This window comes from Heterodontus francisci, chromosome 19 (genome assembly GCF_036365525.1).
Source record: "Heterodontus francisci isolate sHetFra1 chromosome 19, sHetFra1.hap1, whole genome shotgun sequence".
NCBI classification, from domain to species: domain Eukaryota; kingdom Metazoa; phylum Chordata; class Chondrichthyes; order Heterodontiformes; family Heterodontidae; genus Heterodontus; species Heterodontus francisci.
The window spans coordinates 62,048,208-62,071,778 of NC_090389.1; the positions used below are offsets into that span (position 1 = coordinate 62,048,208).

At 43.5% G+C, this 23,571-nt stretch overlaps 1 protein-coding gene across 4 annotated transcripts in view; it reads left to right on the forward strand.

Annotated features, from left to right (window-relative positions):
• Positions 1 to 1,380: 1,380 nt before the first annotated feature.
• Positions 1,381 to 23,571, forward strand: part of phf2 (PHD finger protein 2) — a 128,006-nt gene continuing 105,815 nt past the window's right edge. For 2 of the 4 annotated variants that reach the window (XM_068051766.1, XM_068051768.1), the window contains exon 1: positions 1,381 to 1,833. In XM_068051766.1, coding sequence (XP_067907867.1) covers positions 1,736 to 1,833 — 98 coding nt within the window. In that variant the 5' untranslated portion in view covers positions 1,381 to 1,735. The remainder of the gene's footprint in view (positions 1,834 to 23,571) is intronic. The other 2 variants (XM_068051767.1, XM_068051769.1) reach the window with 1 other exon arrangement.

The following is a 23,571-nucleotide window of genomic DNA, read 5'->3' on the forward strand; positions in this document are numbered from 1 at the left end:
AGATACAGCACTGAAACAGGCCCTTCGGCCCACCGAGTCTGTGCCGACCATCAACCACCCATTTATACTAATCCTACACTAATCCCATATTCCTACCACATCCCCACCTGTCCCCATATTTCCCTACCACCTACCTATACTAGGGGCAATTTATAATGGCCAATTTACCTACCAACCTGCAAGTCTTTTGGCTGTGGGAGGAAACCAGAGCACCTGGAGAAAACCCACGCAGACACAGGGAGAACTTGCAAACTCCACACAGGCAGTACCCAGAATTGGGGCCTGATCTGACTGTAGAGTAAGGCAGCGTAAGATTCCCTGACGATAATAATTCTCTCAGCTTTGCTGTGGCACTGCATGGAGTGTAAATCGGGTGTGATGTCAAACCTGATTTACAAAGTGCTCAAGGGGCACCTTTACAACCTAACAAAGCTTAATTTAAATCTTTAAAAGCTGGCATTCTCACCTCCTCACTTTCTAACATAATTCTGTCTGTAACTATTGGGAGAAAGCTCTGTGTGCATATAAATCACAATCAAAGCAGAGGAAGAATCCAACCACATACAGACCCCTCACTCTTGTGAAGAATAGTTCCACACTTCCAGCCAGGCAGGAGCTGTGCAAAGTAAACACATTATTGCTTCACTGAAACTTGAATACTGTCGAATAGTGTAAATGCACCTTAAAACTTATCAATCCATTTGTTCTTTATTATAAATATTCTCCATTCTTAATCCATTTTAACTGTTCTGCTGAATGCAGTAGAGCTGGTGTGACATAGGTAGAAAATTAACAAAGGTTATGTATTTGATGAAAATAATATCAGTTATACATTCAGCTCCTGTATCAGTTCAGTATTGAGTCCAACTGTATGTACTCACATTACTGTACTGTTATATCTTATAAATACTTTCTGGACATCATAAATAGTACATTTTTTCCAAATATGGTTTGTTCTAGAGTGTGAATATGGAATTCATCTTCTAAATTACTTGACCCAAACAGGGAATAACGTAGCGTGGTAACATGTCCTTTCAGTAAACTAAATAACCTTTCAATATTCTTAACGTCTTTTGCACATAACTTATTTCCTTTTTTTATTCATTTTCCTCCGGACTTTATTTTTTTTAGACATTTTTCTTTTTTCTGTAGCCTGCAATAAGTAACACTTTATAGAGAGGGCCAGGGATTGTGGGTGTATGTGTAGTGCAAATACAGTTACACATTCACGTACAACTTTTAAGGCAAAAAGGTGCGCTTTGCTGTCCCTATTTTTCCCTTTGAAGTTTGATGGGGAGTTGCTGAAGCAGGCTGTTGTTACATTGTAGCGGGGAGGGGGGGGGGGGGGGTGCGGTAGCTGGTTGCTCAATGTCCATGCGCTGGTTACAATAGTATTGAAGCTCTCGGAGCCAGCAAGCCAGCGACTGCCTGACGTAATTTAGCAATGAAAGGATACAGTCTGCTCCGTACAGTATGCAACTGTCAGGCGGCAGCAGAGGGAGAGCGCATTGTGCCCGGAGCCGCAGCTTAGATACGATGTGAGCAACTTCAGGAGGAAGGTTGTGTGTGTGTGTTGGGAGGGGGGGGGGGGCAAAGAAAAGAAACAAGAAAAAAAATTACCAAACTCGAACTTGCAGCCCGCATCGCAGAAACACAGAGAGGGAAGAGGAAACATTTGCAAGAATTGTTGTGTGCGGGAAGAAGGCGCTTTGCTCTCATTCTGGAGCCAGCTAACATGGCGACTGTACCAGTCTACTGCATCTGTCGGTTACCTTACGACGTAACTCGATTTATGATTGAATGCGATGCGTGCAAAGACTGGTTTCATGGCAGGTAAAAGGCCGCTTTCCCCCCCTCTCTCTTTGTCCTCTTTTTGTGCTTTAGTTGCTGGGTTTGGGTGTTGGCGGGAGGCGAGGAGCTGCACAGCCGATTGACTGTGGGGACAGTTTTACAAGAAGCGAGGCCTGAGGAAGAAGGCGGTGCTCTAGACGCTTTTCTCCTCTTTGGGTGACAGAAGCTGTTTGTCATTGTGTAAATATTCGCCTTTCTGAGCGGTCCCCAGTTGTTTGGAGGGGGGTTTTGGGGGGTGATTGCTAACATTATTGTACTAATGCCGTTTAAGGTGTTTCCCATGTTTTTGTGATCATTGATCCTTAAAAATGTCGCGAAATAAAAGAGCTTGGAATATTTTTGCCCGATGTAAATATGTTTGCCATATGTTTTCCAAGTAAAATGACGCTACTTTTCTCCTTTCGACGAACTGGTGCGGTATTTTTGGAGCAAAATTTAGTGATTTATCTGCGCACTCTGCCTTGGGGACGATTCGCGCTTTTGTTTAAATTGATAAAATAAGCGGGACCTGATGTGGCAGACGTAAATATTGACATTTTACTTGGGTTTTATTTATAGCATTTCCACGTGCGGTTTCTGAAAAGGTGTCAGGAAGCCTTTGCTGACGTTTCTTAATTCCTTAGTTTTAAATTCGTTTCTAAAATGAAATGGATTTCGGTGTCAAGTGCCGGTTAAATTTCAAATTAAATGCCACCTGCCAGCTTTTTTGTTGTGTGTAATATGCCACGAATCTCTTTCGTCTCAATCTACTGTAAAAAGGAAAATCAAATTTGAGTTTGGTCTGGGGTTTGTACAAGTGTGAGTTTTAAATTATTGTTCTTAAATACCTTTGGAAACGTAGATCATCAGCAAAGAAAGTTTTCCTGAAGTTTTTGGCGCTCACCAAATTGTGTAAAGCAGAGGATACAAATACCATTTCAATGTTTTTGGTCATTATCAAAATTATTTTGGTCCAAGTATTCCCCCTCCCCCCTTTAAATTAGAAACCTTTGGTCTAGTGTTTGATATGTTAAATAACTGTAATTTTTAGAGACAATCGATTCTTTAGTTATAAATTTGAGATTTTTTGTGAGTCGCCACTGTTAATTTGCTAACTTACTGTACCGTGAAGTTGGGTTCTCTCCTGCTCTTACCCCACAATGAGTTGAATCTCGGTGGATCTGTCAAGTAATAAGTGCCTCACTGATTGAAGGGACTAACAAGAGGATTACTCAACCTGTGGCTCACTCATGCAACACCTTAGCAGCCTGTTATAAAACAGCTTCGGTGAAGGCCTGGAAGCCCTCCCAGCTCGAGAATGATTAGAGAGGAAATATTTTTTAAAAAAATAATCAGAGTAATTTATTTCTTCATGTTTCTGCCACGATTAGCTCATAGTTCATTTAAAATCAATTAAAGATATCAGCTGATGTGTTTCAATATTTTTAAATTTTGAAATCTAGTGTGTGGACGTTTTGGGAACAAGGTTAAAGTATCACGAAATATACTAGTGATAGTCAAATCATGATCATAAATGTTTGGAAGTAAATATGTGGATCTGTTCCACTGACAAGTTCAATCACCAGCTGTTTTATTCTTTTACCAATTTGGTAACATTTTGTGGATGTACATTTTCAGAATGAACTGATATGAGCAGGTCAGCAAGAAACTGCCAAAGCTGTGTTACTGTTTTTATATTCTTGACTACAGTGGAATCTAACTGCATTTTCTTTGGACATTAATTGCCAGGTCACTTAAATCCTGTGACTACTTTTAAGCAGTATGTAGACTTAAGTGAGCTATAAACCCAAAAGTAATACACCAGAGAAATCTCTAAAAATCAGGATTGGGAATATTTTCTTATATAGCAATCCCTCATCAAAAGTGTAATTTAAATTTACCATTTTAATTATTATAATACAGCACCTTTCTTGGATATCTAAATAAAACAGTTGCCTTAATCCTGTGGTCACTACTTTCTGAATGATATAGGATGCTTAAATGTTTGCTGGGTACCAGTGCCTGGAGATTCCGTTTGTTTCTGGTTTTTTTTAGGTGTAATTTGGCTGAAATCGATGCAAAATATTCTGCGACTTCAAGCGCAAGTTACGTTCAGAGGAACTTGAGTTTCTGCAATCTTTTGCGCAAGTTTAAAAAGCATCATGTTAGAAGCAGACCCTGCCCATAAAACTGACCACGCCCCAAGATGAATTAGTCACCATTACGAGTCTTCGCTAATTGTTCTTGTTTGTGTGTGGGCCTTCAAGGAGGCTCCGAATGTTAAGCTGGTTCCTTTGGGTGCAAAGATATTAGCAGCATTTTAAAATCTTTTGAATGAAATTTACTTTCTAATTAATGAAGAAAGTGACTATTGTACCCAATGTAACTAGAAAATGGTTCTGTATCTTTTTTTTTTAAAGTCATTTTCAGTCATTTAAAATCAGGTTACTCACGTGTTGAATTGACACTGATTTGCTCCATTTGATATCAAGAAACGGCTGAAGGCACTGGATGCTGCAAAGGCTATGGGCCCTGACAACATTCTGGCAATAGTATTGAAGACTTGTGCTCCAGAACTAGCTGCGCCCCTAGCCAAGCTACAGCTACAACACTGGCATCTACCTGGCAATGTGGAACATTGCCCAGGTATGTCCTCTCCATAAAAGGCAGGACAGATCCAACCCGGCCAATTACCGCCCTATCAGTCTACTTGATCATCAGCAAGGTGATGGAAAGTGTCGTCGACAGTGCCATCGAGTGGCACTTGCTCGGCAATAGCCTACTCACTGATGCTCAGTTTGGTTCCGTCAGGGCCAGTCAGTTCCTGACCTCATTACAGCCTTGGTTCAGATGTGGACGATAGAGCTGAACTCCAGAGGTGAGGTGAGAGTGACTGCCCTTGTCATCAAGGCAGTATTTGAACAAGTATGGCATCAAGGAGCCTTAGCAAAACTGGAGTCAGTGAGAATCAGGGGAAAACTCTTCGCTGGTTGGAGTCATACCTAGCACAAAGGAAGATGGTTGTGGTTGTTGGACGTCAATCATCTGAGCTCCAGGACACCACTGCAGGAGTTCCTCAGGGTAGTGTCCTAGGCCCAACCATCTTCAGCTGCTTCATCAATGACCTTCCTTCAATCATAAGGTCAGAAGTTGGGATGTTTGCTGATGATTGCACAATGTTCATCACCATTCGCGACTCCTCAGTTACTAAAGCAGCCTGTGTCCAGATGCAACAAGACCTGGATAACATCCAGGCTTGGGCTGATAAGTGGCAAGATAACATTCGCACCACACAAGTGCCCAGCAATGACCATCTCAAACAAGAGAGATTCTAACCATCTCCTTTTGATGTCCAATGGCATTACCATTGCTGACTCCTCCACCATCAACATCCTGGGGATTACCATTGACCAGAAACTGAACTGGACCAGCCACATAAATACTGTGGCTACGAGAGCAGGTCAGAGGCTGGGAATTCTGTGGCGAGTAACTCATCTCCTGCCTCCCCAAAGCCTGTCCACCATCTACAAAGCACAAGTCAGAAATGTGATGGAATAGTCTCCACTTGCCTGGATGGATGAAGCTCCAACAACATAGAAGAAGCTTGTCACCATCCAGGACAAAGCAGCCCGCTGGATTGGCACCCCATCCACCACCTTCAACATTCACTCCCTCCACCACCGACGCACAGTGGCAGCAGTCTGTACAGCACCTTCCAAACCCACAACCTCTACCCATTAGAAAGACAAGGGCTGCAGATGCATGGGAACACCATCATCTGCAAGTTCCCCTCCAAGCCACACACCATCCTGACGTGGAACTATGTCGCCATTCCTTCGCTGTCACTGGGTCAAAATCCTGGAACTCCCTTCCTAACAGCACTATTGGTGTACCCCAAGGACTGCAGCAGTTCAAGAAAGAAGCTGTCCACCACCTTCTCAAGGCCAATTAGGGATGGGTAATAAAAACTGACACAGCCAGTGATGCTTACATCCCATGAACAAATGTAAAAAAATTACACTTGTTCGGATAAATCCATTTTCAGCCATGTTAATCAAACTGCACTTTGTTACCATTCATAAGTATATCAAGGAATATTTTTTATTTTTAAAAATTATGCTTATGCTGCTGCCTGATTATGCTGGTGCATGGTCGAGTCTGCATTTGGTGATATGTAAATGTGCTTGAGTGAAAACGCATAAGAAAAAAAAATTCAAAACTGTGCCTGTTTCTCTGGTTTTACCCAAAGCTCAAACTCTACCCCCAAGTGTTTTTGACTTCAGCGCCAATTATGGCAATGAATGATTTTTCTAAAAGTTGGTATCTTTTACACCTTTTCATCTAGTAAGATTACAATAAAATGTCCTTCGTACTTACCATTGAAGTGGAAAGTGCTGGCCTTAATGACAAGTATACTCATACCATTGTGTCAATTTGGAGCAATTTAAAAACAAAGCTCAGTGGTTGGACCCATCCTAATACATGGGATGGCCATTGAACTATTACAAAATACAAACAAATGAATTTTAAAACTTTTTTTGGATTAGTCTTTTAATAATGCATAAGTATATTAAATATAGATAGGTAAATTGCTGTGGGTGGCACAAAGCATTGTACAGTGAGCTGTAGTACCTATAATGTTGTGGAGCCATAGAAGTTTACGTTACAGAGGAGTCCATTTGGTTTCATTGAATCTGCATTAGCTGTTTGCTAGAGAAATCCAAAACTAAATCCACTGTCCTACTCCCTTCCCATAAGCCTGGATTATCATCTGCTTCAAATATTTATCCACTTTGGCCTTAAAAGATGCGATGATATCTACCTCAACTACTCGCTGTGCAAAGCATTTCGTGCTTCAACAGATTGTGTAAATAAATCTCCCTGACCACTCTCTCCACTCTCAGTGACAATTTTAAATTAATGGCCCCTCAACATTGACTTCCCAATCAGAGGACATAGCCTTTCTCTGCTTATCCTATCAAAACCCTTCATAATTTAAAAATGTCTACCAAATCTCCTTTTAGTTTTCTTTGCTCCAGAGGCAATGATGTTAGTATCTCCTTATAACTAGCGCTCCCCATCATGCTGGTGAATCTATGCTGTAGACTTCCTCAGGCTTTAAAGCTTTTCTAAATTCGGTGCCAAAACTACATACCATAGTCCAACTGTGACATAACTACTGCCTTGTAGAAATTTAACACTACTTCATTGCTCCTGTACTTTATGCTCCTATTTTAAACTTAAAAAGGACTGAACTTTTTATAGTCTTATCTACCTTATCATGCATTTTTAAGGAATTATATATTTAAACCCCCTGGGTCTCTCTGTTCACCCATACCTTTTGGTATATTTCCATTGACGACATACTGCCATTCCTTGTTTTTTTTCCCCAAAATGCATTACCTCACAGTTCTCCAAATTTAATTTCATATGATACCTGCCTACTCATTCTACGTTCTGATGAAATGTCACAGACCTGAAACGTTAGCTTTGCTTCTCTCTCCACAGATGCTGCCAGACCTGCTGAGTATTTCCAGCACTTTTTGTTTTTGTTTCAGATTTCCAGCATCTGCAGTATTTTGCTTTTATTACTCATTCTACAAACCTGCCTATTGTTATTCTGTAGTCTTTTATAGTTTGCTTCACTGTTTAGCAAACCCTTTTTGTGTCATCAAATCATGATATGTTCCCCATGCCCGAGTTCATGTCATCGATGAATCAAGAACAGAAGTGGTCCAGCACTGACCCCTGAAGTATACTGTTTCCAACCTTTCTCCAACTTGAGAAATATCCATTACCATTAAACCTTTGTTTCCTGTCCGCCAACAAACTTTCTATTTATGCTGGTACTTTTTAATTTTATGCCTTGCACCTGAATATTTATAGCAACCCGCCTCCTGAAAATCTTTATGCATTATGTTCCCTATATGTATGTTATATATGTGTGTGTACACACAATTATCTGTGCAATATCTATAGTCATTTCTTCAAAAACATTTTATTAAATTTGTCTTCAGAGGAAATGTTGAAGTCAGTCCTAATGCCTCTTATTCAATGACACTGCACTGCTATGCGCTGTTTAGTTACTGATGGTAATAAAAATGTAAGTTTAAATGCAATCTGTTTAAAGGTAGAATGCAACATTGTTGACAATGTATTTGAAAACTGCAATTCCTTTCCTTAGTACTGCGCTAGTGAAAACTGATCCAAATGGAATAGAAATTGACCCAGATTTTCTGGCAAAAACAATGATGAAGCTATCAACGCTCACTGTTATTAAAGTGTAAATTGGACAGCAACATCCGGCAACTGTACGTGTCTAGTTAAACTCAGAAATCAGGAAGTTTCTGTATGTGTTACGCTGTTCCTGCAGAAAATGCACTAAACAGTATCTTGCCAAGAGACTCGCTATTCAAATATATGGAAGGGCATGAGATTACAGTACTTATGTGATGAATACTCACTAATCTCGCTAGAAAAAGTAACGGCTTGTCCATTTTAGTGTAAGCAAATTATGGTATGTCTTAATTACTGCCAAACAACCTCACTGGCTTTGAAAATTAACTTTTACAAGTGTGGATTCTCAATCCTTCAGATTTTTATTATTTTTGAACATTGAAAATTTTTTTTAAAGCTTTTTCTTTGTCTCTTTTATCTCTCTTAATCACATCTTTCTTCCCCCCTTTTTTGTTTTCTGTACATGATTTGGCATTGAATTAACTAACTGATACTTATTCATTCAGACTCTGAGGGGGCAATTTTCCCCAGAAACTTTAGGTCCTAAAAAGCCTCAAGGTGAGGTCTTAAGCTGCAACTCCAGTTTAGCCCATATTTAGCGCAGGATGCCATCTTTGTAAAGGAGTTGAAGTGCAGGCTAGGAATGGCTTACTGACAAATTGCTTGCTAGTGCTCATTAAAGAATCTGCACAGCATTTTGTTGGATAACGTTAATGACCTCTTCTAACAGTGACCAGCTGAGCAGGAGTAAACAAGTCATCACAGGATTTTGAGCGCTACTTAAAGTCAAGTTCAGCTTTCATTATTCACTTGCTGCTGAAGATGGACTGACTACACTGCGTTTCAAGAGGACTTTTAAGACAAATCAGGAGACTTTCTGGGACTGCCAATGCTGCCAACATTCTGTTAACATTTTCCCTGGAAATTCTCTCAGGACTTTACCTAAAACGAGTGAGTGCTGTGCTACTCTACCTTATTGAACACCTTGTAGGAGTCACCAGCAGAAATGGAGTGGTTGGCCATAGGCATCTTGCTAGGAGCCTGCTTAGGTATGTATGAGGAATGGGAGCTGGAGATGTGGCCAGACAGAACAGCACCAGCTACTGCCAAGAGAGGAGGGCAGGAGGCCCTAACCATCCTGGGTCCTACATTCACATGCCCAAAACCAGTGTATGAGGAGGCTATTGCAAGAGAGGAGGTGGTCACAAAGAACTGTAGCCTTGTATAATGAAGATTCAGACCCTGCAGCAGAGCCAGGACTGCATTGCCTTTGGAAGTCAAGATCACAATAGCACTTCATTTTTATGCTACTGGAAACACACGCTGCCGCAGGTGATATCAGTCACACATCACAATCCGCTGTGCACCTTTGTATAAGCGAGGTCACGGCGTCTCTGTACACTTTGAGGAATGACTATATATCACTCCCTATTGCCAGAGAAGACCAGAGAGATCTAGGATGCAACTGGATTACGGGATTCCCCATGAACCAGACAACCATTGATTGATTGCACACATTTGGTCATGCAAGCCCTCATTTGGATTTGGAGATGTTCAGGAACAGGAATGGATTCCATTCCCTATTGTGCATCTCATATACAAATGCCAGCAGTGCATCATGCATGCAAATGCTGTATTCAGGGAGCTGTGTCTATAATAAGGCAGTCACCTATCCCACAGACCTTTGAGCTGCAATGCAAAATGCATGGCTGGCTTCTAGGTGCCAGTGGATATCCTCTCATTCTATGGCTCATGGCTCCCTGAGAGATCCCAGACTCCAGCTGAGTACTTGTACGATGAGAGCCACTCAACCACTGAGCAGACCATTGAGAGTCCTCGGCAGAGGTTTGGATGCCTTGACTGGTCAGGGCAGTGTTGAGCTAAGAAGGTCTGCAGATTCGTGGTGACTTGCTGCATGGCGCACAATCTGGCAATCATGAGACACCAGTCAGTACCACCAACAGTTGTGGCAGAGGGTCAAGCTCAAGACCCAGAAAAGGAGGAGGAGAGGAAGTGGAGGGGGACCAGGTGGAGCACCACAGGGTTTCCAGGTAGACAGCCTGCAATGACAGACAGAACGGTGGAATGGGCGGACAAGTGGCAGATGAAACTTATTGCAGAGAAGTGTGAAATTATTCATTTTGGTAGGAACAACAAGGAGAGGCAATATAAATTAAAGGGTACAATTCTAAAGGGGGTGCAGGAGCAGAGGGACCCGGTGGGGGGGGGGGGAGGGGGAGGAGGTTGGTATATGTGCACAAATCATTGAAGATGGCAGGGCAGGTTGAGATCCTGGGCTTTAGAAATTGGGGCATAGAGTACAAAAACAAGGAATTTATGATAAACCTGTATAAAACCCTGATTTGACCTCAACTGGGATATTGTATCCAGTTCTGGCCACCAGACTTTCAGAAGGATGTTAAGGCATTAGAAAGGGTGCAGAAAAGATTCACGAGAGTGGTTCCAAGGATGACGAACTTTAGTTACATGAATAGGTTGGAGAAGCTGGGTCTAAAATCATGAGGTGTCTGGATAGAGTAGATGGGGAGAAACTGTTCCTATTGGCCGAAGAATCTAGAACCAGAGGACACAATTTAAGGTAATTGGCAAAAGAAGCAACAGTGACATGAGGAAAAACTTTTTTTATGCAGTGAGATCTTAGGAACGGGAATGCACTGCCTGAGAGCGTGATGGAGGCAGATTCAATCGAGGCCTTCAAAAGAGAACTGGATAAATATCTGAAGAAAAAGAATTTGCAGGGAAAAGGCAGAGTAGGTGAGTTGCTCTTGCAGTGTCAGCATAGACACAATGGGCTGAATGGCTGCCTTTTGTGCCGTAACCATTCTATGATTCTAAGATTCTGTTAATTGCTTATCAGTTGTGGGTTAATTATATTCAGGTGGTGGGTAATAATTGGGGACTCACCTGCGCTCATATATATCCGAGCAGGCTGAAGAGGGGAGGCTGGTTGAAGGTGCAGGAGATGTAATGCGTGTCTTAGAAAATAACAGCTTGTTCAATACTTTACTGCCTGGCTATCTGAGTTCTAACACACTTCTGGGAAAGGACACTTGCCGGCATCTAATTGAAGAGCGCTTTTGAGAGATGTCCTCCACTGTCAGACTTCTGAGCACTGCTTTCCCTTCCATGGCTGAGGATCCATCAGGAAGTCCATCATCTGATCTAAATTCTTTGAAACCCTTTCCCATGATGACCACAAGAAAAAAGGCCACCAGTTTCACCACTACCCAGTTATCATAATCTCACTTTATCTGCAGTGAAAGCAAGAATGAAAACATGATGCAACTAACAGCTATTAAACTATTAATAATAAAAACAAGAAATACTGGAATCACTCAGCAGGTCTGGCAGCATCTGTGGAAAGAGAAGCAGAGTTAACGTTTCGGGTCAGTGACCCTTCTTCGGAACTGACAAGTATAAGAAAAGTCACAGATTATAAACAAGTGAGGTGGGGGTGGGGCAAGAGATAACAAAGGAGGAGATGTAGATTGGACCAGGCCACATAGCTGACCAAAAGGTCACAGAGCAAAGGCAAACAATATGTTAATGGTGTGTTGAAAGACAAAGCATTAGTACAGATTAGGTGTAAATACACTGAATATTGAACAGCAGCAAGTGCAAACCTGAAAAAAACAGTGGGTAAGCAAACTGAACAAACTAAGATGAAATGAAATAAATGCAAAAAAAGATTGTAAAAAATGTAAAAAAGAATGTAGAAAAAAGGAAGAAAAAATAACTAAAAATGAAAGTAAAATGGGGGGCTGTCATGCTCTGAAATTATTGAACTCAATGTTCAGTCCGGCAGGCTGTAGTGTGCCTAATCGGTAGATGAGATGCTGTTCCTCGAGCTTGCGTTGATGTTCACTGGAACACTGCAGCAATCCCAGGACAGAGATGTGAGCATGAGAGCAGGGGGGAGTGTTGAAATGGCAAGCAACCGGAAGCTCAGGGTCCTGCTTGCGGACTGAGCGGAGATGTTCCGCAAAGCGGTCACCCAGTCTGCGCTTGGTCTCCCCAATGCTTATAATCTGTGACTTTTCTTATACTTGTCAGTTCCGAAGAAGGGTCACTGACCCGAAACGTTAACTCTGCTTCTCTTTCCACAGATGCTGCCAGACCTGCTGAGTGATTCTAGCATCCGCAGTATTTTGCTTTTATTAAACTATTAACCCTGGTGCCTATCCCTAGTGTAATCCTATAAATTATCTTGCCTACTCTGGTGCTTCAACACAGTGCAATCCCAATGGTAGCGATAGGTGAGATGGATGGCTGCTGAGAATCTGAAGAGGGCAGTTCCGATGTCCTCCTGTGATAGCCTGAGAGGCTATGGGCTGTGTTGGCCCTGCCTCAGGCTGCACCATCTCAGCGTGGGCATGAGCAGTCTGGGCCGCTTGTGAAGTGGAGCCAAAGGAGGGAGCAGGAATGCTGCTATCCAGAGAAGCCACTGGGTTCCTGCTCCGTGATTCCCATGCCACTACCTCAGGGCATCTCTTCAGCCAGCCCAGTGATCTTCTGGATGACAGATCAACCGAGGAGCCAGAGCCATTCTGGCAGTTGCCTGAGCTTCCATTGCAGCACTTTGCCGTTCCGTGGAAGTTGCTAGTAGTGCAATGGAAGCTGTTTGGGATTCCATTGTGCAATGTGTCATTTTATGGAAACTGCAATGACTGCAGTGGAAGGTGCAACCTCAGTTACCAGATACTGCATAGTGTTGAGTGCCACAGGTTGCTGGATGGAATTGGCCAGCCTCTCCATGCTGGAGAGGATGGGTTCCAGCCTCTGTGTCAAGACACAAGCCAAAGACGACGCAGACTCCTCCATCTCGCTGGTCACCACCCATAAGCTTTCAGGGGGGCCATTGCACAAAGCATTTGATTTGATAGACCCATCAGCCTTTTTCTGACCCTGCAATGGCCTCATCTGACTCCAGCAGAACTAGTATGCGACCTTGAACCTCGCCACATCTGGCAAGGTGGCACTTCTTGTGTCACTTTCACCTGGCATGGCTGCTGTACCTATTGTGTCCCACTATGAGCCTGCAGCGATAAGGTGCATGTGACTACTATAGGTGATGTGTGTGATAAGACTATATGGAGCTTGGGGGCAGGAATAGTTTGGTGGATTTGGGATCAGGAGCTGTTGTAGATTTGTAAGGAAGGTGGAGTGTCCACATATCTTCTAGTGATATATCTTCTGTTCTGTCTCTACCATTGCGTTTCCCACTCCCCTCCCGATCGTGCCCAGCTCCCCCTTCTCAATGGGAGTGATTTCATGCAGGCTTGCTTCCCCTCCCCATTCACGCCCTGCTGCCAATTTCTATGTGCTGTCATGTTCTTGAAGAGAAGAATGGTGAATGTGAATGAGTGTACTGGCAGTCGTGCTTGTCTGTGATGCCTCACATGGTTGAAGAGCTGTGAGATGTGTCTGAGGTGTGAAGGATGCGATAGCGTAGGATGTGTGAATGCTAGTGCAGATGGTGGATTCAGTGTGTTGACGTTGTGATGCTGGTGGTGCAGTTACTGAGTTATGTGTTTGTGAGGTAGGATTTTACCTTGACCAGTCATGTCAAGTTGTTATATTTCTTGCAGCTGTGGCGCCATATGCTTGGGCCAGGGCTCCCGGTTTTTGTCGCCTGGTTGATCATCTTCCACATGTTCTGCATTAGCTGCCTCAATGGATTCCTCCCTCCCTTGTGGGTACAGGACATCACTCCCCTTCTGGACCTGCTCCACCAGGACCTCTAGGGCTGTATATGAGAACTGGTGAGCCCTTTCTCTTGGTCCCTTCATCATTTGCTTGTCTGCCAAATAGCGCACTCCACGCCTTATATACCAATCCAGGAAAATTGCTTCTACTTAGTGTTTGAGTGCTAAACATGTTGTAGAGCCTGCAGGTACATTTGAATCAAGGTAACTGTCAGTTAGCCCCAAAATTGCATGCTAAATCCAGATTTTCTAACCGGTCTTTCTTAGCACAGCACCCATTTAGTGCCTGTTTTCAACCTTGCATTAAATTAACCCCCTTGTGCCTCAGTAAGGATTCTTCAATTTGATTGGTTAAGGAGGGATCAGTTGCTTGTGCAGTTCACACAGGTCCCAGATCCCCTGTAGAGGGTGTTGCATGGAAATGATTTTCTAGTCAAAATCCAGTGCAAAAGCCTATAGAAAGCCTGTGGCTAAGTGTAATGAATGGCTGGTGTCGTTCAGTCCCCACTGACTACAAAATCCAGGAAGTTAAGTTTGATCCCTTGTCCACCCTGAATTAACTGACCTCAGCTGGGACAGCTGTAAAGTAGTACAATTGCCCTGATATTCAGTGATGGAGGGGGGACATCAGTGCACCTTTGAGTGCGGTCTAATGATCACTGCTAGAAAGTATCTGTGGACATTAGTGAAAAGAGAATTAGGCTTGGCGATGAAATAGCCTGCCAGCACTCACTGTCTAGGATTGAGAATAACAAATTGGAAAAGGCATTGGAAAGCAGGACGTACTTACCTCTGTGAAGCATATTGGAATGTTTAATTATATTAAAGCTTTGAAGCTAAGTGCAATATTGCAGCATGAGTCAATTACTTCAGGGGATGAATGTAGAAAATTACAGGTGAAGTTTAATTTCTGGATTCTGTTGCTGCAAACTATCCATTTTGCACAGTGGTATCAGAGCTCACTTTCAGATGTATTAACAATTTGTATAAAATAGCATGGCGAAAATCCATTGACACATGCCTTACAAAAATGTTTCCCTTTCTCCTTTTGTGACATGGTCCTGCCATGAAAGCTTTTATTGCAGTAGCTACAATTGCCTGTAAAGATCTAAAATATCAGCAAAAGGTGATGGCAATTTGGATAACCTAGGTAGCAGAAAAAATAAGCTTGAACAAAAAAATAAAACTAAGATAAAATTAACTGATTGATTTCTAGGTTTTTTTGAAATGGTAATCATACATGAAAATGAATTTACCAACTGTGGGAACAACACAAGATGTGTTAATGTAGTGTGTTACAATCACCCTGGTTCATGATTTGTATTAATATTTTAGAGGTCACTTTTAGTTTTGGGGAATTAAATGTATAGCTGTAAGAAGTTCAAAAGGTTGCAGACCACCCAAGAGTTAAAATTCAAAAATCTCTCCCTGAGTGCTTACAGAGACAGAGCTAGAGAGGTGAGAGCCATAAAACAGCAGGTAGGCTCATTTAGTTGACAGTTGGAACCAGAAAGTCTGGAAGAGATTTCTCTGTCATTGTTACCCACATGAATAATTGATATTGCTATCAGAAATCAGAGATGTTTTAGGAGTTGGAGGTAATTAGCTTAAATTGCTATCTGGGACATCCCACGTGTGCCACATTGTTCTGGAGGTAGATGATGCAGGGGATGCCTGTTTGTGTTTTGATCTGTGTGCTTGCTGACAGACAAGCAGTTGGCCTTTGGAAAGATGTTGGCTTCAAACAGGCTGTTGGTCATCGAGAAAGCGGTCGGCTTTGAAAGCAGCTGGGCTCAGGAGCAAAAGGCCATCAGGAATCAGGGGTGTTTCTGTTTGGAGGCAGGCCCGTGCTCAAGCTGGGTTGTCTAGATTCGGGAGGTGTTGGAAGTGACCTGGAGGATTTGCCTAGCGGGAGAATCCGTTGGAGATCTGATACCTCAGCAGACAGCTGAGAAATTAAGGAAATCAAAGTGAAATCCCAAGAACTGTGGTCCACTTTGGATTGGTCCTAGGAGAAATGAACAAACTGTCAAGATCCTGTAATGTATAGCATCAGTCAAACAGGAATGTTTTGTTGACATTTAGAGTTTAAAGTATTTATCTTCATCTTCTGTTAAGATTTTAAGTTTAAAATGTAACTGTTTCCAAATTGTAGTGTTACGTTAGTAGTGTTTTGCTTTGTTTAACTCTTGTACAATAAAATTTTTGTTTAAAACTTGAAATCTTATGGCGTAATTCTTTTAGTAGTAACTAGGAACTGGACTTTTTCTTTTTAAAAGTTATCGGTCCCTAATGGGATTGTAACAAGTGCAATAAATATAGGCTGTATTATTCCCATTCAACATGAGCAAAGATGAAATTAGTTATCACTGCAGTTAGAATTATATGGTACAACAGTATACTATTCAAATACTGTTCAAATAGTGATTCCATTGTAGAACCTGTGATCCATTATGTCTCCCATGATTCTCACCATTACAATAAGAGTTTTACTGAAAACAGACTATTACTGGCTGCACAAGCTCATATTGTATATATAATATAGATTTTACCTGTGTTTCAAGGCAGTAACATAACACATCTCAGGATCGAAATTCTGCTGTTTATTACCTAATCCAAATCTATTTAATGTGCCATACTGCTGCCTGTAGGAATCTTAAAAGCTTTGTTATGGTTTCCTTTGGGCCACCTTTTCTCCAATGTAAAGACTACTAACATCCTTAGTCTGTACTGTACTTCAGGTGTTCAACTCCCAGTATCAGTTTAATTGACCTTTCAAAGTAAGGGGGCTGGATTTTCGGTTCATGAACCTGCCCTGGGGTGGGGGAGGAAGGGGTGAAGTGGAAATAACTACGCTATTAACGGGGGCAATCCCTTAATTGATGTGGAGATGGGTTCGCGTCCAGTTAGCAGGGGCGGGAATGGAGGTCGGACTTCTAAAGTGTGGGCCTATGTAAACACACCGTGGCAACCATTATTGTGTCTGCTGGTTAAATCAATTTGCTGACCTTTTGAAAATGTCCCTGGAGAGTCGGAGGCTTAGAACCCGGAGCAGGGCTGCGCCCAGGTTAATTGATGCTGACCTAGAGGCAATGTTGGAGGCTGTGAGCAAGAGGGGGGAGGTCCTCTTCCCTGAGGGTGGGAGGAGGAGGCCTCCTGTACAAATGAAGCAGGCCTGGCAGGACAAAGCAGTGACTGTGAGTGGCTGAAGTGTAACACGTACATTTTGGATCCAGTGCTGGAAAAGCTTCAATGACCTCATATGCTCTGACATGAATGCTTTCCCCAATTCTCAGGACAGGTCTGTGGGTATTCACCCTCCAACAGGCACACGAGCTGAGGAGCCTCAAGGCACATGCTGTTGCTGAACATGGGAAGGGTGTGTGCCCAGGCCATCTCCTCACCCCTCAGAATGGCTCAGAGCTGTAGTGCCGCTGAGTACCTGTAACCACTGAGATATGCAGCTGGTAATGAATCGGAGCAGCTGCCATTGGCCATACATGACTGCAGTATGAAGATCTTGCTCTCTTTTAACTTTGTTGGGAAAACAGGCACGCAATGCAAGGGAGTGGGCCCAAATGGAAGTATGTGTTCCCTACTTTTATGTTATTACTCCCATGAAGGATCGAGCAATAGAAATTGCTGGCCAGGAGAAGTTGGCCCTGGCGAAATGGGCAGCCATGATGCCGATGGTGATTTTAGGGGGCACTGTGCTAATTGATGGGGTGCATTGGACTCCATTGCATCCAACAGCATGCCGAACACTGAGTTACATTGGGAATCCTCTTCGCGGCAGAGGCTTCTGCTCTCCAAGGTTAGCTTTCACTATCTTTTCCTGTGTCTCCCAACAGATGCAGCCATCCATCCACAGAGACCCTCTCCCTCCCAGGCAGTGGCCCAGGAGGAGGAGCTTGAAACAGAACACGCACCATCACACCTTACAAACGTACCGTCCACCAGCACATATACTCTAAGCTCAATGGTCCTCACGTGCAATTAGAGAGTGCCTCACTGGGTGAGGAGCAAAGTACTAGGGGGCAGGAGGAGGAGCCAGAGGCTCAGAGGAGGGAGAACAGACAAAGCCCTGCTCAGCTGGGCACAGATGTAGGGCCTCAGGAGTCGCAAAAAAGGAGACTCTACCTGGAACAGCAGCAGGAGATGTGCTCCCATATGTTGGAGTTCACTGACGTAATGCAGGGATTTGGGCTGAGAATGGAGGAGTCCATCCAGCTCATGTGCACCATCATGGTTCAAGGTTTTGATCTCAAGAGCTCCTCCATTGAGAGAGTGGCCAACCTTATGGAGAGCCATCTGTGGCATCACTTTGAGTGGATGCAGGAGCAGTGCACTGGTGGCACAGAGAAGTTTGGAGTGGATGCCAGTTGCGCCCCACCATGTGTCCTCCTCCAGGCTTCCGGTTAGTCCAGCCAGGGCTGAGGATATCACAGGGGAGGATGAGTGTGCCACCCATCATGGGGTGCCTTCTTCATCCTTGGCTTCTGTGACAGTGGGAGCACCAGTGCTGAAAGGCCAAGTGATGGAGGCTGCCACTGCAATGATGTAGGTCCAGCAGAATCTGGAGATGTCCCACTAGCACCTCCATGACCAGGACAACCGTCAAATGCATCTTAACCACCAGCACAGACAAGAGAGCAGGCTGCCTCCACCTCCTCTGAGGTCACAAGGGGAGCACCACATAGGAGTGACTGCCGTGTAACTGGGTGGGTCACTATGGTGTCTTCTTACTATTTGAGCACTACATCCATGTCTTCGCACTGTATAAATAAATATACTTTCAGCCAGATGTCTGAGACCTTTTTTTATTGCTGACATGATAAGGAGAGTGGTATAAAGGCAGTGAAGGAAATCGAGGGTCCATCAACGGTGAGCGATAAGATGTTTCAGGCTGTGTCTTGCATGGATGCGTTATCACAGTTACCTCAGCTGACATCCATAGCATACCCTACATCCTGGGTTAGAGGGGCTCAGCTGAAACATTCCTGGATCAGATGATCCCTGACATTCATGGCATCCTGCCAAGAAATTTGCACCACATGCCATGCCCAGCCACCTCCCTGTGCAGCTGGAGCACCTCTGTGTTCTACATCCTCCTTAGCCTCCACTTCCTCCTTCTCCTCTCTCCTCCTGCTCATCCTCTTCCTCCAATGAGCTATGTGGTTCCAGGGCCCCACCATCCTCAAGGTCCACACCTCTCTGTAGGGCCATGTTATGGAGAGCGCAGCAGATCACCACAATGACAAAGACACTTGCAGGAGGATATTGGAGGGTGCCACCCAACTGGTCCAGGCACCAGAATCACATCTACTCAGTGGTGGGCAGGTGGCATTGGTTGTACCACCTTTATCTGGGGTCCTCTAGGATCCATCCATGGACTTTGCGGCAGTTTGGACTGGCGGAGGAAGAAGGAGTCATGGCAGCTGCCAGGAAAATGAGTGCACGCATGGAGAAAGCTCTTGTTGTGGTCACAGACTAGCTGACCTTTAAGGGAGTGGAAGCCCTTAATGTTCATGAATGAGACTGGTCAGTCACTGGGTGCCTTAATGGCCACATCACTGATGCCCTGCACCTGGGGGAATCCAGCAATGGCAGTGAAGCCCAATGTGCTCTGTGCCTGAGAGGCCTCATCTGTCATGAAGCAATTATGCTGTCCAGATTTGTCATCTACGAGATGCAGTTGTGTGCAGTCATTTATGACATATCACTAAGGTCGGCAGCTGATCCTTGGAAGAAGCCAGAAGCGAGGAAATTCAAGGTCACAGTGACTTTTGACAGCGACTGGTAGGGCATGGCGACTAGTGCTGCCATGTACAAGGTCTTTGGCGATGAGGGCACAGATTCTGTGACCATCTGCCTGGAAAGTTGCAGTCTCCTGCGTCACTGGGTTTTGGTGATCTCCAGGTAACTCCGTCTTTGTCAGTAGATCCTATGCAGAGGGTATGTCCCCCTTGTCCTTCCAGCCCCTCATTCTTCTGTCCTGTCCTGATACCCAGGGCTTCGCCCTTCCTGTGCAGGTGTTGCCCCTCATTGCCACTGGGTCTAAAATTTGAGTCCTGCACCTATTGCCAGCTACTGCCTTTCTTCTTAGGTGTTTGTTCAGTTGTCCTTTGCTGCCTTTCCCCCTGCTTTTCTGCCCCCATGACTCCAGGAAAGCGACGACCCCCTTACATTGCCTGAGCATTCACTGCCCACGCTGCCAGACACCTGTCTATCAATGTATGGATCCCCCTGTGCGTCAGTGAAACTTTGATGGGTCCGGGGTAATTCCTTGGGGTGGCCATGACTGGTTCCCCACTCTATACCTGTCATCTTTCACCTGGTCTGCCCCAGACAGTGTGTGCACCCCCGTGAAACTCTCAACACCCCACCTTCCCCAATCAACGAGCTCTGAATGAACTCAGCAAGCACTTTAATTGGCCTTAATGGGGGATGTGGCGGGATATCGATCCAGCCCTCACCTGCTCTGGTAAACATAGTCAGCGCCGGGAATGGCATTGGCAAACAGACACATCAGCCATTGCTGATATTTTTAGGCCCCGTCTGCCTCCGGTCCCGATCTTGGGGCCTGAAAATTCAGCCAAGGGTGTCCCCGCTGCAATACAATGACAAGAATTATACACAATACTACAAGTGAGATTATCCACAAATTCACTATTACTCCAAGGTGCTCACATTCTGACCCCCAGGCTGTGCTCCTTGTCGTACATGCGCTGATTGTTTTGCTGAGCTAACCATCAGTACCTCCAGGTTCTTTCCAATGTGTGCCCTGTACTCCCATTCACCTTATATTTCCACTGCTTATTCTGTTTCCCTGGTCTCTTCACTTTGCATTGATCCATGGCTGAACATCTGCTGCTTGTATTCCAATGCTCTACTCCATCCAGATCCCTCTGTGTTTCCACCATTTGTGCCATGTTATTTGTAGCCCCTGCCTCCCAGTTTGGTTTTATTAACAAACTCTGCTTCACCTCTGTCCCCATTTCCAAATCTGTGCACAATGTAACAAGTGTTGGCTTCTGAGCCGACTTGCTGCTTTTCTTTTTTCATTCTGATGCAGCTGTTGGTACAACTTCACTCCCTCTTCATGCAATTTCATGCCTTCTCTCTGCTTGGCTTAGTTGGTAGCACTCTTGCCTCTGAGAAGGTTGTGGATTTAACCCACACAATGGATTTGAATGGCTAATCTGGGCCTAGCATTTCAGGGCAGTACTGAAGAAATGCTGCATTATAAGAGTTGCTATCTTTTTGATGAGATGGTAAGCCGAGGCTCTGTCTGCTTGCGCAGGAAGGCATAAAAGATCTCTTGGTGCTATTTGAAGAAGAGCATAAAATTCTGCTCATATCCTGATCAGCATTCTTCTCTCAACCAACATCGCCAAAAAACCTCAATGAAAAGTAAAATCAGACAGAGGGTGAAATTATACTTGGTTTCCCACAGGGTGAGTTAGGTTAAAATTACTTCCATAATGTTTACAGAGTTCTCCTTATACATCAGGTCCATTATTTCCTTGAAACAGTCAAATGAGTTTGCCATCATTACCTTTCCATTAAACCATGCCTTTTATACTTCTTGAGATGCTTCTTCATTCCCTCCTTCAGGATGCCTGTGGTGTTTCACATGCTCCAAACATTAAATTTACTGGCCTACGATCCTTATTTTTATGACCCTTCTCCTATTCTTAGGTACTAGCAGTGTTTCCAGTGAGTTCCAAAAATGTTCACCAGGATCTGAATGTTTTCATAACTATTTTACTGCACTGCAGTGTATTTTCCTTTTGGGCCAAATGCCTTGAACTTTGCTTTCATTGCACTGATTGGGGAGCATCAGGGAGCTCACTCTTAGCCAACATTCCCCCCTTAAACCAACACTACCAAAAAAAATAAGTAATTCTTCATTCATCCCTTTGCTGTTTGTGACACCTTGCTGTGTGCAAAATTGCTGCCACACTTGCCAGTAATACAGCAATTGCACTACAAAGTAATTAATTGTATGTGAAATGCTTTGGACCATCCTAAGGAACATAAGGTGCTATATAAATGCAGGTTCTTTCTTTTGAAGCACATTCAATATGTGTGCAATGAGGGCAGGTGTCTGTCACTCAACGTCAAGACTGCTTGTGGTTGCCATAAATGGACTATAACCCAATAGTGAAACAGTAGTGAAGTATTCAGCACAGTAAAAAGTTAACCATATTCAACACCTGTGTATTTAGACATGTGGCTATACATCTTTTAAAACAAGTTTTTAAAAGAGGTTTTTGGGTATGGCTTTGTATAAGACTAACTATTTTTGTTTATAGATTGCTAAATTGTTTTAAGATATCATGGGCAAAACTAATGTATATGAAAATTATAATTTAATTGATTTGGTTGTGAAAATGGCTTCTGAGATGGAGAGAGCACACAAAATGATACATTTATGTCATAAATAAGGAGGTCTATCCTATTTGAATATATAGCTCAAATACGGTATTTTGGTTGTGACTGAGCACATAGCCCTCCACACGAAGTACACTGGTAATCTAAAAGTGCACACAAAGCTGATGCATTTGCACAGAAATAGCATTGTCAGTAAATAAATATGGTATTGAATGTTGGTTGTGCTGCACAAGGAAATAATTTAGCTGGTTGGTTTTACCCTTTACTGTACAGGCAGGGGGTTCCCAATGGCTTTTTATAGCATAAAGAGGAAGCTAGTATGCTAGAGCTGTTGAAGCATAACAACAAAATTATTATTCTCTAGTTACTGTTCTAGTCGAAGGTGATAAAAATGTATCCCATAGGATCCCGGAGCTGGTACCTCAATCAGTTTGGTGGCAAACATTGCTGTTAGCCTTATTGCGTTTCTGGCACTCCTGGCTTTTCTTAATGCTGTGCTTTCCTGGTTGGGAAACATGTTTGATGAGCCTGGGCTCAGCTTTGAGATAATTTTCATTTTTTATATTGTTATATCATCTCTTTAAGGCAGGAGAATGGGACCGAGGGCATTGCTCTTTCAGAGAGCCAGTGCGGACACGATGGGCCAAATGGCCTTTTTCTGCATTGTAACAATTCTGTGATTTTGTGAAGGTTCCATAGGGTAGAATTCATCCATCCTCATTAGGCCTGCATGCACTTCCTGTCTGCACCACTTGACTTTCTGTTGTCATTTTTGTGTCACCTTTTTCCATTTTAGACTCTTATGTAGTTACAATGAAAATCAGCAAGATAAACTTGTCATAACCACATTGCTTTTTAGCTTTCAGGAGTTTTTCTTTGAGCTCTGATCCCTTTTTTTTGCAGCTAGCTTTTTCTCTGAGTTAAGTTTACTTTAAACATAATTTCTGCTTTAAATTCAGGGTTGTTTATTTTTGTTGGTTGTTATTTTATTCCTTCCATATAAGTTTACTTTTAAAGGCGCTGTTTCTTGAGTATTGGTTCCCCCACTCGCAGCCTGTTGAAATTAACTTCAGGCCCTCTGTTTTGCATGCTCTGAGCTGCAGTGCCTCCTTTTTACTAACTAGTGTGGGCTCGGGTCCATTGTTCCTCACTCTTTACCCACCACAACACTTTTAAATGGTGATGCTCCCCACCCCTGCAGTTCCATGCTTCTGAGGCTTATTCTGGTCCTTGTCTATTCTCTGACACTCAATGTTTCTCCGGCTGGTTGCCATAGCAACTGGTTTGTGCCCTCAATTCTTGACCTGTGTTCCCTGGCTCATTTAAGGATATGTCTCATCTAAATTTTTTAAATCAATATATAAAGCAGCAGAGTTCATCT